The following is a 16,297-nucleotide window of genomic DNA, read 5'->3' on the forward strand; positions in this document are numbered from 1 at the left end:
TCTTTCTCCAAGGACTGATCCCTCGTGATAATTTGTCAAAGTATGAGAGACCAAGTCATCATCCTGGCTTTTAAGGAGCATTCTGGCTGTACTTCTTCTAACAAAAATTTGTTTGTTCTTAAATGTACCCAAGTCTCAGGAGAACCGTGGAGAGCAGCATTTCCTTTTTTGCTGTCCTGACAGGACTGTCACACGGGATGATCAAGGATACCTCAGGAGAAAGGGCATTGTGATAAAGGCATTTGGGCAGTGCACCGTATTCAGCCCTTCTCTTAAAGAATTGTGTGATGAATATATTAGCACAATAGGTCAATGGTAATATATTAGCACAATTTCATTTGGTTGAGCCCAGCACTTACCTACTTTTCCAACTCCTATAACCAGTTTGTCACACAGCCTAGAAACACTGGTTTGGTAAACACTGGACAAGCCAGCATAGTTAAAGAGACTTATTGAATAAAGAGAACAACTGCTCCAGATGTTCTCCTTCAGATGGTTGTTTCTAACCTTGTTTTAAATGAGTAACCCTGAGCAGGACACAGCCTGGAGTATTAGGTCAGATGAGGTTTTTAGGGCCATTTTTCCAGTCTTCTTTCTAAAGCAACCCAAATCTAAGTAAAGGGCTCAGAAATCTGTTCCCCTGTGGAGGGGTCTATCTAAGACAGGGGTGAAGAAGGTCCAGCCCAAGTGTCTTATAAGTCCATGACATCATCTGGTCTGGACCTGACAAGGCAAATGCAGGTGGGGCTCAATAAATCCAGAGCTTTATTCATGTTGTTGTTTTTGTTGTTATGTGCCATCTACTTGATAATGACTCATAGCTACCTTATGCACAACAGAAGGAAACATTGCCTGGTCCTGTGCCAACCTCACAGTCTTGGCTACATTTACAGCCACTGCTGCTGCCAATCCATCTCATTGGAGGTCTTCCTCTTTTTCCACTTTACCAAACATGATGTCTTTCTGCAGAGACTGGTGTCTCCTGATAACATATCCGAAGTATGAGAAATGAAATCTCACCATCTTGGCTTCCAAGGAATATCCTGGATGCACTGCTTTGAACAGACTAGTTGGTTCTTTTGGCAATCCTTAGTACTTTTAATAATCTCCTCCAATACTATAACTCAAATGCATCAATATTTTAGGGGTTTTCTTATTTACTATCCAACTTTCACATGCATATAAGGTTACTGATAATACCATGGCTTGAGTCAGGCACACCTTAGTCCTCAAACTTGCATCCTTGCTCTTCAGCACTTGAAAGAGGTCTTTTGCAGCACATTTGCCTAATGCAATACATCATTTGATTTCTTGAATGCTGATTCCATGAATGTTGATGGTTGATCCATCCCTGCAAAATGAAGTCTTTGACAACTTCAATGTTTTCTCCATTTATCTTAATGTTATTTATTGATCCGTTGGTGAGGATTTTTGTTTTCTTTACATTGCGGTGCAACCCATACCGAAGGCTGTGGTCATTAATTTTCATCAGTAAGTATTTTAAGTCCTCTTCACTTTCAGCAAATAAGGTTGTATCATCTACATATTTCAGGTTGTTAATGAGTATTCCTCCAATCATCCTCCATGTTTTTTCTTCATATAATCCAGCTTCTCAAATTATTTGCTCAGCATATAGATTGAATAAGTATGGTGAAAGAATACAACCCTGATGCACACCTTTCCTAATTTTAAACCATTTAGCGTCTCCTTGTCCTGTTTGAACGACTGCCTCGTGGTCTATGTACAGATTCCTCAAGAGCACAATTAAGTATTCTGTAATGCTCATTCTCTGCAATGTTGTCCATAGCTTGTCATGATCCATACAATTGAAAGCCTTTGCTTAGTCAATAAAGCACAGGAAAACATCTTTCTGGTATTCTCTGCTTTCAACCAAGATCCATCTGACATCAGCAATGATATCCCTTGTTCCATGGCCTCTTCTGAACCGGCTTGAACCTCTGGAAGTTCCCTGCTAATGTATTATTGCAGCCATTTTTCAATTCTCCCTAGCAAAATTTTACTTGCAAGCGATCTTAATGATATTGTCTGATGACTTGGGCTTCCACTGGGTCACCTCTCTTTGGAAAGTGTATAAATATGGAGCTTTTCCAGTCAGTTGGCCAAGTAGATGTCTTCCAAATCACTTGGCATAGATGAGTAAGTGCCTCCAGTGCTGCGTCAGTTTGTTGAAAGATTTCAATTTGTATTCCATCAACTCCTGGTACCTTGTTCTTTGCCAATGTCATCAATGATCCTTGGACTTCTTCCTTCAGTATCATTGGCTCTTGATCATATGCTACCTCTTGAAATGGTTGAACATCCACCATTTCTTTTTGGTACACTGACTTTGTGTATTCTCCCCATCTTCTTTTGATGCTTTCTTCACTATTCAATATTTTGCTCATAAAATCCTTCAATACTGCAAGTCGAGGCTTGAATTTTTCTTCAGTTCCCTCAGCTTGAGAAATGATGAGTGGATGCTTCCCTTTTGGTTTTCTAACTCTAGGTCTCTGTGAATTTCACTATAATACTTGACTTTATCTTCTCAAGCTGACTTTGTAATTTTCTATTCAGCTCTTTTACTTCTTCATTTCTTTCATTTGCTTTAATATCTCTATGCTGGAGAGCAAGTTGCAGAGTCTCTTCTGACACACATTTTAATCTTTTCCTTCTGTCTTGTCTTCTTAATGACCTTTTGCTTTCTTCCTGTATGGTGTTCTTAGTGTCATCCCACAACTCTTCTTGTCTTTGGTTTTTAGTGTCTAATGCATCAGATCTGTTCTTCAGATGATCCAATTATTAATGGATGTTTAAAGCTGTTTCTCTTCATTTCAAGTTGTGCCCCAACAGCAAATAAAGGTCCCAAAGGCTTTAATCCATTAGTGTCATCATGGTTAACTCTATTTTGAGGAGGCAGCTCTTCCCCAGTCGTATTTTGAGTGCCTTCCAACCTGAGGGGCTCATCTTCTGGCACTATATCTGACAATATTCTGGAGCTCTTAATCATGTTTCAATAGTCAGTAATGTGGTGCTGACAGTGCTCCACTGATAGTCATAAGGTTTTCAATGACTAAATATTCAGAAGCAATCCATCTCTCCTTCTTCCTAGTATGTTTTGGTCTGGAAGCTCAACTGAAACCTGTCCATGGTGGGTGACCCTGCTGGTATTCATTATGCCCATACATAACTTCCAGAATCACAACAACATGCAAGCCACCACAGTACAACTTACTGACAGACAAGTGGTGGTAATTAAGTGGTATTAAAAATATTCAAATGGCCCTTGGCAGAAAGAAGGTTCCCCACCCCTGGTCTAAGGGTAGAGAGTATTACTTAGAGAAGGGAAAAGACGTCTTCCCAAGACTTAGCCTCCTAAGCAGGAGACCAAACTTAGGGCAGAGGGAAGAGGCAAAGTGTTCACCTCCATAAATTGTCACTGTGTGAACTGGGTAGCTCCCTGGCCCTGCCTTGACCCACTTTTGGCTAAGAGTTTCGGTCTGGATTTCAATTACCTGTGCTTAAACCCCAGCTATGCACCTAATAGTTGTGTAAGCTTGTATACCTCACTTGAACCTCAGTTTCCTCATCGTTCAATGGGAACAAGTATAGAAACTGGTTCCTAGGCTGGCTGTGAAGGATAAACATGATGGCATCTTTCTATAAAATGCTCAGAGTGAGCTTTCAATAAACATGAGCAATTATTATTATCATTTCCCTGTAGTTGCAGCCAATGCTTGGGCCACCATGAACTGGGGAATCTTCGAGGGGCTCCTGAGTGGAATCAACATGTACTCCCCAGCCTTTGGGCACATTGTGCTGTCTCTGGTTCTCATCTTCCATGTGCTGGTGTACTTGATCAAGCACGTGTGACGTAATGACCACAAGGAGCACCACCCAGACTCTGTCACTTCATCCTACAAGCAGGACAGCCTCTTCTCGGGTGACCTCATCTTTCTGGGCTCAGACAATCACCTTCATCTCTTATCAGACTGCCCTTGGGACCACGTGAAGAAAACCATACTGTGAGGGGCTGCCTGGACTGTGCTGACCAGTCAGGGCTGGGACTGGGAGGGAAGCTTCATCCCTGTCTGCAGCAATGGGGCACCCATCAGTGAATGCACTAAAGGGGTGCAGCCTGAATGATGGGGGCAGGTGAGAGGGAGAAGTCACATGGCCTGGATCAAACCCCTATTCCTCCACTCCACCAACTTGCCCCAGCTGTGTGCCCATGGGTAAATTACTCCTCTGCTCTACACCTCAGTTTCTTTGCCTGTAAAATGGACATATTGATACCCACCTCACAGGGCTGTTGTGAGGGACATTTAGTAAGAGAACATACATGCCAGAGCCCTCCATGTGTGTGGTCAAAGCTTAATAAAAGCCAATCCATTCACTCACTCAAGGTGTCCTTGTTCTACTGACATCTGTGACCTTTATCGGGTCATTGTGTCAATCCCTCTGACCCTGAAAAGGGATGAGCTTGATCCAGGCAGATGAGGAGCCATCCTGTCCTTCAGTAAAGGAGACCTCAGCACTCCTAGGGACCATGCTACATGCCCATACTCACATTAACCTTTCTCCCCAGGTGTAGTTTTAGGTCCATTGTTGTTGTTGTTGTTAAGCACTGTCGATTCGATGCCAGCTCATAGCAACCCTGTATAGGGTTTCCAAGAAGCAGCTGGTGGCTTTGAACTGCCAACTCAAAAGAGAATGGAGCTTAGTCTGTGGTGGGCTGTGGATTGCAGGGAAAGCATAGAGTCTCAGAGTCAGACATCTAATTCCTATGCAATTTTCACTAGGACTCCAGGAATGTGCTTTTAACTTCTCACATAAACGGCATTACTATACCTACCCCGTGGGCCGCTTGTGCAGCCAGGATGAGATCATGAGTGTGGAAGGGCCGCATAAGTGTTAATCACTGGTATTAGGAAACATTCAGTAAATGCCTGTGGGAAATGACTGCACATTAACCTTCAGCACCAATGAGAAGGCAGAGAGAGACCCCATTGGTGGTGACCTGGCCAGGGTGTGAGGATACCAGGCTCTTGTCCATGTCAATAAGGTCTCACCCACTATTATAGACTGAATTTTATTCTCCTAAAATATGTGTTGTAAATCCTGTGTGATCCCATTTCGGAACAGTGTTTTCTTTGTTATTTTAATGATGCCATACCAGTGTACCATGTATGTTAAGCCAAACACCTTTGATATGTATGGTGATGGTGTGCCGTGGAGTCTATTTCAACTCATAGTGACCCTGTATGAGACTGTAAATCTTTACTAGAGCAGAAAGCCTCATCTTTCTCATATGGAACTGCTGGTATTTTCAAACTGCTGATCTTGAGGTTAGCAGCCCAACTCGTAACCCCTACCCTAATGTATTTAGGCACACCGAAGCAAGCAGGATCGTAAGGAAAGAAACATGCCAAGAGACTGAATAACAGAAGTTAAACAGAGCCAAGGATCTTCCTCCAGAACTGACAGAGAAAGCCTTTCCCTAAGTCAGTGCCTCAGACACATGTGATGGTTGTTGTTGTTAAGTGCCATCAAGTCGGGTCCAAATTATAGTGACCCCGTATAGGGTTTCCGAGGAATGGCTGGTCATTCTAGACCATAAATTAGGAAGACCAAGAAACTGATGCCTTGGAATTATGATGTTGGCAAAGAATTTTAAATATACCATGGACTTTCAGAAAAATAAACAAATCTGTCTTGGAAGAATGACAATGCTAGTATTCCTTAGAAGTGAGGATGGTGAGGTTTCTTCTCGTGTATTTTGGACGTGTCATCAGAAGAGACCCATCCTGGAGAAGGACACCATGCTTCATCTGTGAAAAAGTGGAAGATTCATAACTACGTGGATTGACGTAGTGGCGCAACAATGGGGGCTCAAGCATAACAAAGATTGTGAGGATAGCACAGAGTTAGGCAGTGTTACGTTCTGTGGTACGTAGGGTCTCTATGAGTCAGAACCAACTCGATAGCACCTAACAACAACAGAACCAGTAACCTGAATTCAGACTTTTAGCTTCCTAAACTGTAATAAAAGACATTTATGTTCATTAAAGCACCCACTTGTGTTGTTTCTGTTATTGTTGTTCCAACTCATAGCAACCCTGTGTAGGGTTTCCAAGGAGCAGCTGGTGGATTTGAACTACCAACTTGGTGGTTCACAGTCCAGTGCTGATCCTACAGTGCCACACCAGGAATCCATTTCTGTTACAGCAACCCTAAGACACTAAGACACTCACAAATCTGCTACCTCAGGTAGCCATGTCCAATCTGCCTGGAGGAAAGGCATAGACCAGTAGATTAAAACCACAGTTCTTTGCTGTGAATTTGTGTCCAGAGAAAGTCTGCTGCCCACCTGACACCACCCCCCATTTCGCTCTCTATTTGGCTCATTGTCTCAGAAAGTTCCACTCAGTAGGGAAGTGAGAAACAAAGGCAGATTGACAAGTCCAGGAACAGGAGAGCAGCTGCTGGACCCAGGAAGGGTAAGGGCCAAGAAGACAAGGGAGATTGAGCTGGAAAGCAAGGAGTCAGCTGGGTTGATGACGCCCAGGGACTGTCGGGCTACAGGTTGGCTTCACATAGGAGGCCCCTTCAGGGGGTCATTGAGCCAGGATCCCTGGAAAAGTCCCAGGAAAACTCTTATTGCAGGGGAAGGAATGTCTCATAAAATCAAAGGGAGGGCAGAGGTCCAGACAAAAAAGTGGAAGGATCAGGAAGAAATGCTACTTCAGTTCTGTTAATTATGCATTTATTATGAGTCCACTGGTCAGGTTGGGTACTGGATCCTGGGGAAGTAGAAATGAATGTGATGTCGAATCTGCCCTCCAGCTGCTGACAGTAGACCAGAAGTCTGGTAAAGAGACCAGGGTCAGAACAGAGAAAGCTTTCCAGAAACCAATGTTCAAGCTCTGAAGATGCAGAGAGCTGAGATGGGATCAAAGGCTCGCAATGGAACTTGATGGGATAGGGAGTGTGGAGATGGAGCACATAGGACAGGGGCTGACTAGAAATAATGGAAGACTTGGCCGCAAACAGATAGAGGGAGAGAGAGAGTCAACAGTGCAGGGAGGATCATCCTGGAATCTCACCTCTATCCTTTCCCTAGCACCTCCTTAAATCTGCAATTGTTGGAATTCCAGAGAAGCTCCCTGTGGTCAAGACATTAGGACTAAAACTTAGGGTAAAAGAGGTTGGTTGGAATGTTCACACATGATGATTATCATTCATATTTATCTATTACTCTACAGAACAAAAGAGATTTTGTAACTAGAAAACCACGATTCAAGACTATGTCCAGCTGTAGGGCTTTGCTTTTACTCCTTTGTGAAATGTGAATTATGGGAACTCCAACCCCATTAGCATAATGGTTATGAATCAGGCCGCAAATCTCAAGGTCAGCAGTTCAAAACTACCAGCTGTTCCACAGGAGAAAGATGAGGCTTTCTGCTCCTGTAAAGATTTATAGCCTCAGAAACCCTGTACAGGGTCGCTATGTGTCAGAACCGACTCCATGGCACATAACAACAACAACAGCTCCGTTAAGTCATACATGAGGACACAGAAACACAGTGGTTATGAAAGGGTTTTGTCAATTGTGCATTAGTAAGGAATGCCCACTCCAAGTCCCCCTGGGCTTCATGACCCCCCAAGGCTTGAATGGGTGGTGCCGGACTATAGGGCCCTCCATATCGAGGTCCAGGGACACTGTTAGCATGGACTGAAAGTTTCTGCTGGACCTCCTGAGCAGGCGTAGCATGAACTCCACAGTGCTGAGCCACATCAGACTGTCTGTGGTGTTGTTCTTCTGCCGGCCATATGTGTACATACATATGGCCACCAAGAAAGTATAAGAGGATGAACAGAATTTTGTCTACAGCACTAAGCAGCAGGCAAATATCAGCTTTGATGAGTTCTTCAATATGTCCAACTCCGTCTCTGGCCCACCACCTCATCTTGGTCATATGGAGTCCAGGTGTAGTGCTGTGAGATAATGCACTAGACCACAAGGTCAGTCTGAACCTCAGGTCAGCAGTTCAAATTCACCAGTTGCTCCTCAGAAGTCCTATAAAGTGTCACTATGAGTCAGAACCAACTTGAAGGCACTTAACAACAACAACATAGGTGGTCATGCATACTTTCTATAGAAAGTACCATGTGAACTGTGAAAACCTTGAGTACTACAAGGACCTCCAGGCATGCATCTGACACATAGGTGCAACACCCTGTCCGTGTACAATGAGGACAAGAAGCTTTGGTGACCATACTTACTGTCATCTTTTAGGCCATCATCAACCAACTTCCCCTGCATCTTCCATCACCTCCACAAGTATTACAATATGACCTGCATGGTAACCTACTCTGTGATACCACGACCCCCACATTGTGGACTGTAATAGCTCCTGACTCATAGAGAATAAGGTCTTCACCTACTTTCTGGTAACGATTGCCACCTACATCATGCTTAACATCAGTGAGTCCACCTACCTGGTAGTCAAGTGGTACCAGAAATCTCAGAAGCATCAATCAAATACATGACAGAAATATGTGCTCTGCCAGAAAGATGAGAAGCCTGGGTTGGCCCCAATGGATGCAAGTGGGTTATGCACAACTCAGAAGGCCAGCAAATAGAATGATCAGATCCCCCTGGGGCCTGTTTCCAGGCCACCCAGGAAGACAAACTAGGGCAGTAGCACCTCTTCTTTAGCAGGGCAGGTCTTGAGGGTGGTTATGGGAGCTCCAGATGCCAGTGCCTGGGGCAGTTGGGACCAGGAATCCGGATCCTTCATGGGAGGGATGTTGATAGGAATATAGTTGACTAGCTAGGGGGGATTTTGTGTGCTGTCAAGTCGATTCTGACTCCTACGTACAACAGAACAAACACTTCCTGACCCTGCACCATTGTCACAACTGTTCTGCTTGAACCCATTGTTGCAGCCCCTATGTCAATCCATCCCATTGAGGGTCTTTCTCATTTTCACTGATGCTCCACTTTACTGAGGATGATGTCCTTCTCCAGGGACTGGTCCCTACTAATAACACGTGCAAAATAAAAGAAATGAAATGTCATCATCCTCGCTTCCAAAGAGCATTCTGAATGTACTTCTTCTAAAACAGACTTGTTTTTACTTCTGGCAGTCCATGGTACTTTCAATATTCTTTACCAACACCATAATTCAAATGCAGCAACTGTTTTCTGTTCTTCTTTATTCACTGCATATGAGGTGCTTGAAAATATCATGACTTGAGTCAGTGAACATTAATCCTCAAGGTGATATCTTTGTTCAACATTTTAAAGAGATCCTGTGCAGCAGATTTGCCTAATGCAATATGTCATTTGATTTCTTGACTGCTGCTTCCATGAGCACTGATTGTGGATGCAAATAAAATGAATGCAAATAAAATAAAATGAATCTTTAATCATTTTAAACTTTTATCCATTTGTCATGATGTTTATTCATTGGTTCAACTGCAAGGATTTTGTTTTCATTACATTGAGTTTTAACTAAATGCTGTATTCTTTAATCTTCATCAGTAAGTGCTTCAGTACTCTTTGTTTTCAGCAAGCAAGGTTGTGTTATCTGCATATCACAGGTTATTAATGAATTTCCTCCAATCCTGATCCCACATTCTTTTCTTCATATAATCAACTTTCTCAGATTATTTGCTCAGCATACAGATTGAATAACTATGTAAGGATGCAATCGTGACGCACACTTTTCCTAATTTTACACCATGAAGGTTTAAAATTCCCTTATTCTATTCAGACGACTGCCTATTGGTCTATGTACAAGTTCCGCATGAACATAGTTTAATGTTCAGGAATACCCATTTTTGGCAGTGTTATCCATAGTTATGATTCACATATAGCAATGCTTTTGTATAGACAATAAAACACAAGTAAACATCTTTCTGATATTCTCTGCTTTCAATAAAGATCCATCTGAGTCAGCAATGGTATTTCTCATTCATCATCCTTTTCTGAATCTGGCTTGAATTGCTGGCAACTCCCTGTTGATATACTACAAATGATTTTTTTAATTATGTTCAACAAAATTTTACTTACGTGTGATATTAAAGATAATGTTCAATAATTTGCACAAATGGAATCTTCATTGACCAGGTAACTGTCTTCCAAATTTCTCAGCATAGGTGAGTGGTTTGGATCAGTTTGTTGAAACATTTCAATTAGTATTCCATCAATTCCTGGAGTCTGTTCATTACCGATGCCTTCAGTGCAGCTTGGACTTCTTCCTTCAATGCCATCGGTTCTTGATCATATGCTACCTCTTGAAATGGTTGAATGTCGACCCGTTCTTTTGGGTAAGGTGACAGTGTATTCCTTTCATCTTATTTTGATGCTTCCTGTGTCATTCAGTATTCCGCCCATAGAACTCTTTGATACTTCAACTTGAGGCCTGAATTTTCTCTTCAGTTCTTTCAGGTTGAGAAATGCTGAGTGAGTTCTTTCCATTTGCTTTTGTAATTCTAGATCTTTACACAAAATATACGTTCCTTTGCATTCTTGAGCTGCCCTTTGAAATTTTCTGTTCAACTCTTTTACTTCATCATTTCTTCCAGTTGTATTAGCTTCTCTGTATTCAAAAGACAGTTTCAGAGTCTCTTCTGGCTTCCATTTTGGTCTTTTTTTTTTAATTTATTCCCTGTCTTTTTAATGACCTTGTGCTTTCTTCATGAACAATGTTCTTGACATAATTCCACAACTTGTCTGGTCTGTGGTCATTAGTGTCTATTCTATTTAAATCTGTTATGATGTTGTTGTTGTTGTTGTTGTTGTTGTTGTTGTTGTTGTTGGGTGCCATCAAGTCAGTACCAACCCATAGTGACCTAATGCACAGCAGAACTCAACACTGCCCAATCCTGGGCCCACCTCACTACTGTTGCAACACTTGAGTCCATCGATGCTGCCACTTGGCTCATCCATCTCCTTGGTGGTCTTCCTCTTTTTCTCTGACCCTCCACCTTACCAAACATCATATGTATGTGAAAATTGGACAGTGAATAAGGAAGACCATGAAAGGATTGATGCATTTGAATTATGGTGTTGGAGGAGAATATTAAAAGTACCATGAATTGCCAAAAGAGCAACTCAATCTGTGCTCTTTTATCCAGAATGCTCCTTGGAAGCCAGGATGGTAAGACTTCGTCTCTCATACTTCAGACATATTGTCAGAATGGAGAGGGATATCATGTTTGGTAAAATGAAGATTAGGAGAAAAAAAGGAAGACCCTCAACTACATGGGTTGGCACACTGGCAGCAGCAATGGGCTCAAATATCACAATGATTAAGGGGTTGGTGCAGAACCAGACAGTGTTTCATTCTGTTGTGCATGGGGCCATTATGAGTCAGTACCAACTCGATGGCACCTAACAACAGCAACAGCACATGCCAAAGACAGTATCCACAGTTTCTTTTCCCAAGGTCCCCCATTCATTTGTTGGTGATAAAAAAGGATCTGACAACTTATTTTCAGCTCTGTCGTCCCCCATGACATGTGAGATACAGAGGTAAGTAAAGCAATCTACTATCTGCATTCGAGATCCACAGAGACTAATTATTTACTCTGTTTCTTCTGGACTGGGTGCAGCATTATGTTCTTTGTTCCTGACTAGGTTCAGCATTAAGGTATTTTTCCCAGACCAGGTCAGGCACTCAGATCATTGTGACCAGTGGAAAGTGCAATAAGATCTCACAGGTGTTCTAATTGTTGTTATTAGGTGTCATCTTATAGGTTCCAATTCATAGCAACTCTACGAACAAAAAATTGAAACACTGTCCAGTGCTGTGCCAGTCTCACAATTGTTGTTATGTTTGAGCCCATTGTTGTAGCCACTGTGTCAGTCCATCTCGTTGAGATTCTTCTTCTTTTTCCCTGATCCTCTACTTTACCAAGCATTATGTTTGTCTCCAGGGACGGGTCACTCTAATAACATGTCATTGAGTTTCTGCAGAACAATCTCAATTCTGTGACTCCTTTTAGCTGGAATTTGAATGGCTCAAGACACTAGGATCCAGGAATTCTAAGGGTCACCAGACGTTCCTCCAGCTGGGTTCATGACTAAACGCTATGATCTTCATAAGTTTGCTTTCTTAGCCAAGTGTGGTGTTTATTGTCATAGAGACAAGCATTAGGAGCTATCCACCACCCTCCTCTGTTGCTGTTGTTGTTGTTGTTGTTGTTGTTGTTGTTGTTTTCTGCTGGAACTCCTGTTGCTATGTTAACTCCTCAGACCTGCAGTTTCTTTAAATCTCTGGATTTCCTAACTAAAGATAATTCAAATGGCAATAGCCTCAAAAGAGCATATTCTCTTAAGATGAGATCATTTATGGGACAAATTAGGAAAAAAACACAAATCGTAAAAATAAACAGCCACAATAGGAGATACAGTTTAACTGGTCTTCTGTGACCACAAACAAATTTAATAATTCTAAAAAGAAAAAGAAAAGAAAAAATCTACAGCAAACAAATAAAAACCTGAAACATTAACTAAGGATCCAATCTTGTAAGCAGAAGTAGAAATGGAAATGAATCTATTTTGGATTGTGAAAAAGATCACAGCATTCAGGCTTCTTTATTTTAAAACATGAAATTAGAAAGATTTCAACCTCATGTTTACTAAATGGATTAAGAACTGACATAACCGGGTCCCAAATTGCTAAAGCAATCTTAAAAAAGAACAAAGTAGAAGGACTCACATTTCCTGATTTTAAAATATATTATACAGTTACAGTAATTAAAACAGCCTAGTATTAGTATAATAATAGACACAGAGACTAATGGAATAGAATTAAGAGTCCAGAAACAGACCCACAAATCTATGATCAACTGATTTTTGACAAGTGTGCTTAGGTCATTGTCTGGGGAAAGAAGAGTCCCTTCAGTAAATTGTTGTTGTTGTTGTTAAGTGTCGTCAAGTTGGTTCCGACTCATAGTACCCTATGAAGGGTTTCCAAGGAGCAGCTGGTGGGTTTGAACACCCATCCTTGTGGTTCACAGTCCAGTGCTGATCCTACAGCACCACACCAGGAGTCCAGTTCAGTAAATGGTACTGCGAAAATTGTATTTCCAAATGCAGAAAAACTGAATAGAATGCATGCTCCACACCATACGAAAAACAAATGCAAAATGGATTAATGAACAATGTGAAAATTCAAACCACAATATTTATTGAAGAAAATTTGGGGGCTAGTTGTTGGGTCACTATTTGTCTGACAATTTGTCTGATTGTGGTGGCTTTCGTATTGCTGTGATTCTGGAAGTTATAACACCGATATTTCAAATACCAGCAGGATCAACTCATATGCATGCAAAAGCTGGAAAAAGCATAAGAAAGATCAAAGAAAATTTGATGCATTTGAATTACGGTGTTGCCAAAGAATATTGAAAGTATCATGGACCACCAGATGAACAAACAAAATTGTCTTAGAAGAAATACAGTCAGAACGTTCCTTAGAAGTGAAGATAATGAGACTTCATCTCATATACTTTCAACCCGTCATCAGAAAAGACCCATCCCTGGAGAAGGAAATCATGCTTGATAAAGTGGAATGGAGTCCAGGTGTGGTGCTGTGGGTTAATGCGCTGGACTGCAAAGTCATTTGAACCACAAGGTTGGAGGCTCAAGCTCACCAGATGCTCCTCAGAAACCCTGTATAGGGTCGTTATGGGTTGGAAACGACTCTACGGCACTTAACAACAAAGTGGAGGTTAATGCGCTGAACTGCAAAGTCGTTTGAACCACAAGGTCAGCGGTTCAAGCTCACCAGGTGCTCCTCCAAAACCCTATACAGGGTCGCTATGAGTCAGAACCAAGTCAATGACACTTAACAACGAAGTGGACAGTCAGAGAAAAAGGGGTAGCCCCTCAAACAAAATATAATTTTTTTTTTAGATTTATTAAATTTGTTTGTGGTCACAGAAGAACAGTTAAAACCTACCTCCTATTGGGGCTGTTTGTTTTTAGCACTGGCTGCAACGATGGGCACAAACATAAAAGTAATTGTGAGGAGGGCACAGGACTGGGCAGTTTCATTTTCTATTGTACACAGGGTCACTCTGTAAGTCAGAACTGACTCCACAGCACTTCATAACAACACGCTGTTAGGCCTAGCTTTTAACAACGGCCTTGTCTAATATAATAACAAAAACACAAACAGCAAAAGACAAAATAAATAAATGGTACCTCATAAAAATTCATTCTATTTTTTCATCACAAAATGAAAAGGCAAACTTCCAACTGTGATAATATCTTTGTAAACCCTATATCTGATAAGAATCTAATAACAAAATATATCTAAAACTTCGACAACTTAATAACAAAAGCAAATAATCCAATTGAAAATGGGCAAAGTGCTTGAATAGACATTTCACCAAAGAGGACATTCAAATGGACACCAGACACATGAAAAGACATTCAACATCATTATTAAACAGAGAGATGCAAATCAAAACCCCAATGAGAAGCCATTTCTTTTCTACTAGGATTCCAAGCCCATTGTAGTCCTGGTGTGGCACTGTAGAATAAGCCATGGACCGCCGCAAGGTCATTTGAACCACAAGGTAGCGGTTCAAACTCCTCATCTGCTCCTCAGAAATCCTATATAGAGTTGTTATGAGTCAGAACTGACTCAACAACACTTAATGACAACAACAATCAAACCCACTGCCATCGAGTTGATTCCTACTCACAGCGATCCTGTAGGATGCAGTAGAGTGCCCCATAAGGTTTCTAGGATAAGCACTGGAATCCTAACCACAATGTTAGTGGTTCCAACCCTCAGCCACTCCCCAGAAACCCTATGGAGGGTCACTGTGAGTAAGAACAGATTCGAGATCGCTTAACAACAACAATACAGAAGCAGACTGCTGTATCTTTTTCCCACAGGTAGGTTCAAACCTCCTACCTTTCAGTTAGATGTTAAGCACTTTACTGTGCCACCAGGGCTCCTTTCCACTACGATAACGAAGGTTTAAACGGAAAAGAAGTGTTGACAAGAATGTGAGGAAATTGGAATTCTAACCCATTTCTGGTGGGAATGCAAACTAGTACAGCTGCTTTGGAAAGCCGTGCAATGGATCCTCCAAAAAAACACCTTATAACCCAGCAATTCCACTGCTCAGAATGTAATCAAATGACTTGAAAGTAGCAATATAATCAGATATGTATGAAGCAAAATTCACTGTTGCATTATTCACAATAAGTATTTCATAAGTTAGAAATAACCTAAACGCTTATAAACCAATGAATTTTTATAAACGATTATGTGGCACATACATACCATGAAATACTACTCAGCCAGAAAAAGAAATGAAGTCTTGACAGATGCTGTAACAAGGTTAGAGCTTGAAGACATCATGCTTGGTGAACCAAGTCAATCACAAAAAAAGTCAAATATTGAATCACCTCACTTACATAAAAAGATAAGCACAGGCAAATGAATAGAGACCAAAGTTCCAACGTTTATGAGTAATTACCAGAAGTGGGAGGAGAGAGGAACTGGGGAAGAGGAGGTGTTACTATGGAGCACTGAGTTTTTGTTTACAGTGATGAAAAAAAACCACATTGTTAAAGGTAAGAGTTGTACAACCAATTAATGTAACTGCTGTCAGTAAACTGAACATCTATAAAAAAGTGAAACTGGCAAATAATGTATGACACATATATTTACAACAACAACAAAGCTATTGCTGAGGCTGCTTTAAACAACCAAACACTTCATGGGATTTGGAGATTTAGGATTATGGTTTCATGAGACATCCAGGTAATTGGCCTAGTATTATGTCTAATGCTTCTGGTCTATGTTCTGTTTCATTACACAGTACCTTGGATTGGCCTTGATTATTGTGTTTTTTTAAGAACTATCTACGTGGAATCAAACTGACAGCAGAAATGCAAAGATTAGACAGGAAATTTAGGAAGCAGTTAGTTTAATTTAATGGGGAAGGAACAACTCAGTAAAGGAGGCTGGACATGGTGGCACAACCTGAAGAATATAATTAATGTCACTGAATTGGACATGTAGCAATGGTTGAGTTGGTATAAATTGTGCTGTTTATATTTTCCAACAAGGACAAAAAATAGATTAATTTTTTTAAAAGATCAAAAGGAAACTGTCCCTTTAAAAACATTTCAGTTAACATTTTGAATGGGTCTTAAAAGATGCGGAGAGAGAAAGCCTGATGAATCTTTCACTGCAAAATGTTACCTAGGTGATATATTGTTGTTATTGCTATTAGGTGTCAGTGAGTCAGTTCATAGCAA

At 41.2% G+C, this 16,297-nt stretch overlaps 1 protein-coding gene across 1 annotated transcript in view; it reads left to right on the forward strand.

The window, feature by feature from the left end:
- Nucleotides 1-4,026, forward strand: part of GJB4 (gap junction protein, beta 4, 30.3kDa) — a 25,714-nt gene extending 21,688 nt beyond the window's left edge. The window contains 1 exon segment of the mRNA XM_006878283.1: nucleotides 3,862-4,026. Coding sequence (XP_006878345.1) covers nucleotides 3,862-4,026 — 165 coding nt within the window.
- The last annotated feature ends 12,271 nt before the right edge of the window (nucleotides 4,027-16,297 follow it).

Source organism: Chrysochloris asiatica, unplaced genomic scaffold (assembly GCF_000296735.1).
Source record: "Chrysochloris asiatica unplaced genomic scaffold, ChrAsi1.0 scaffold00106, whole genome shotgun sequence".
Lineage (NCBI taxonomy): Eukaryota > Metazoa > Chordata > Mammalia > Afrosoricida > Chrysochloridae > Chrysochloris > Chrysochloris asiatica.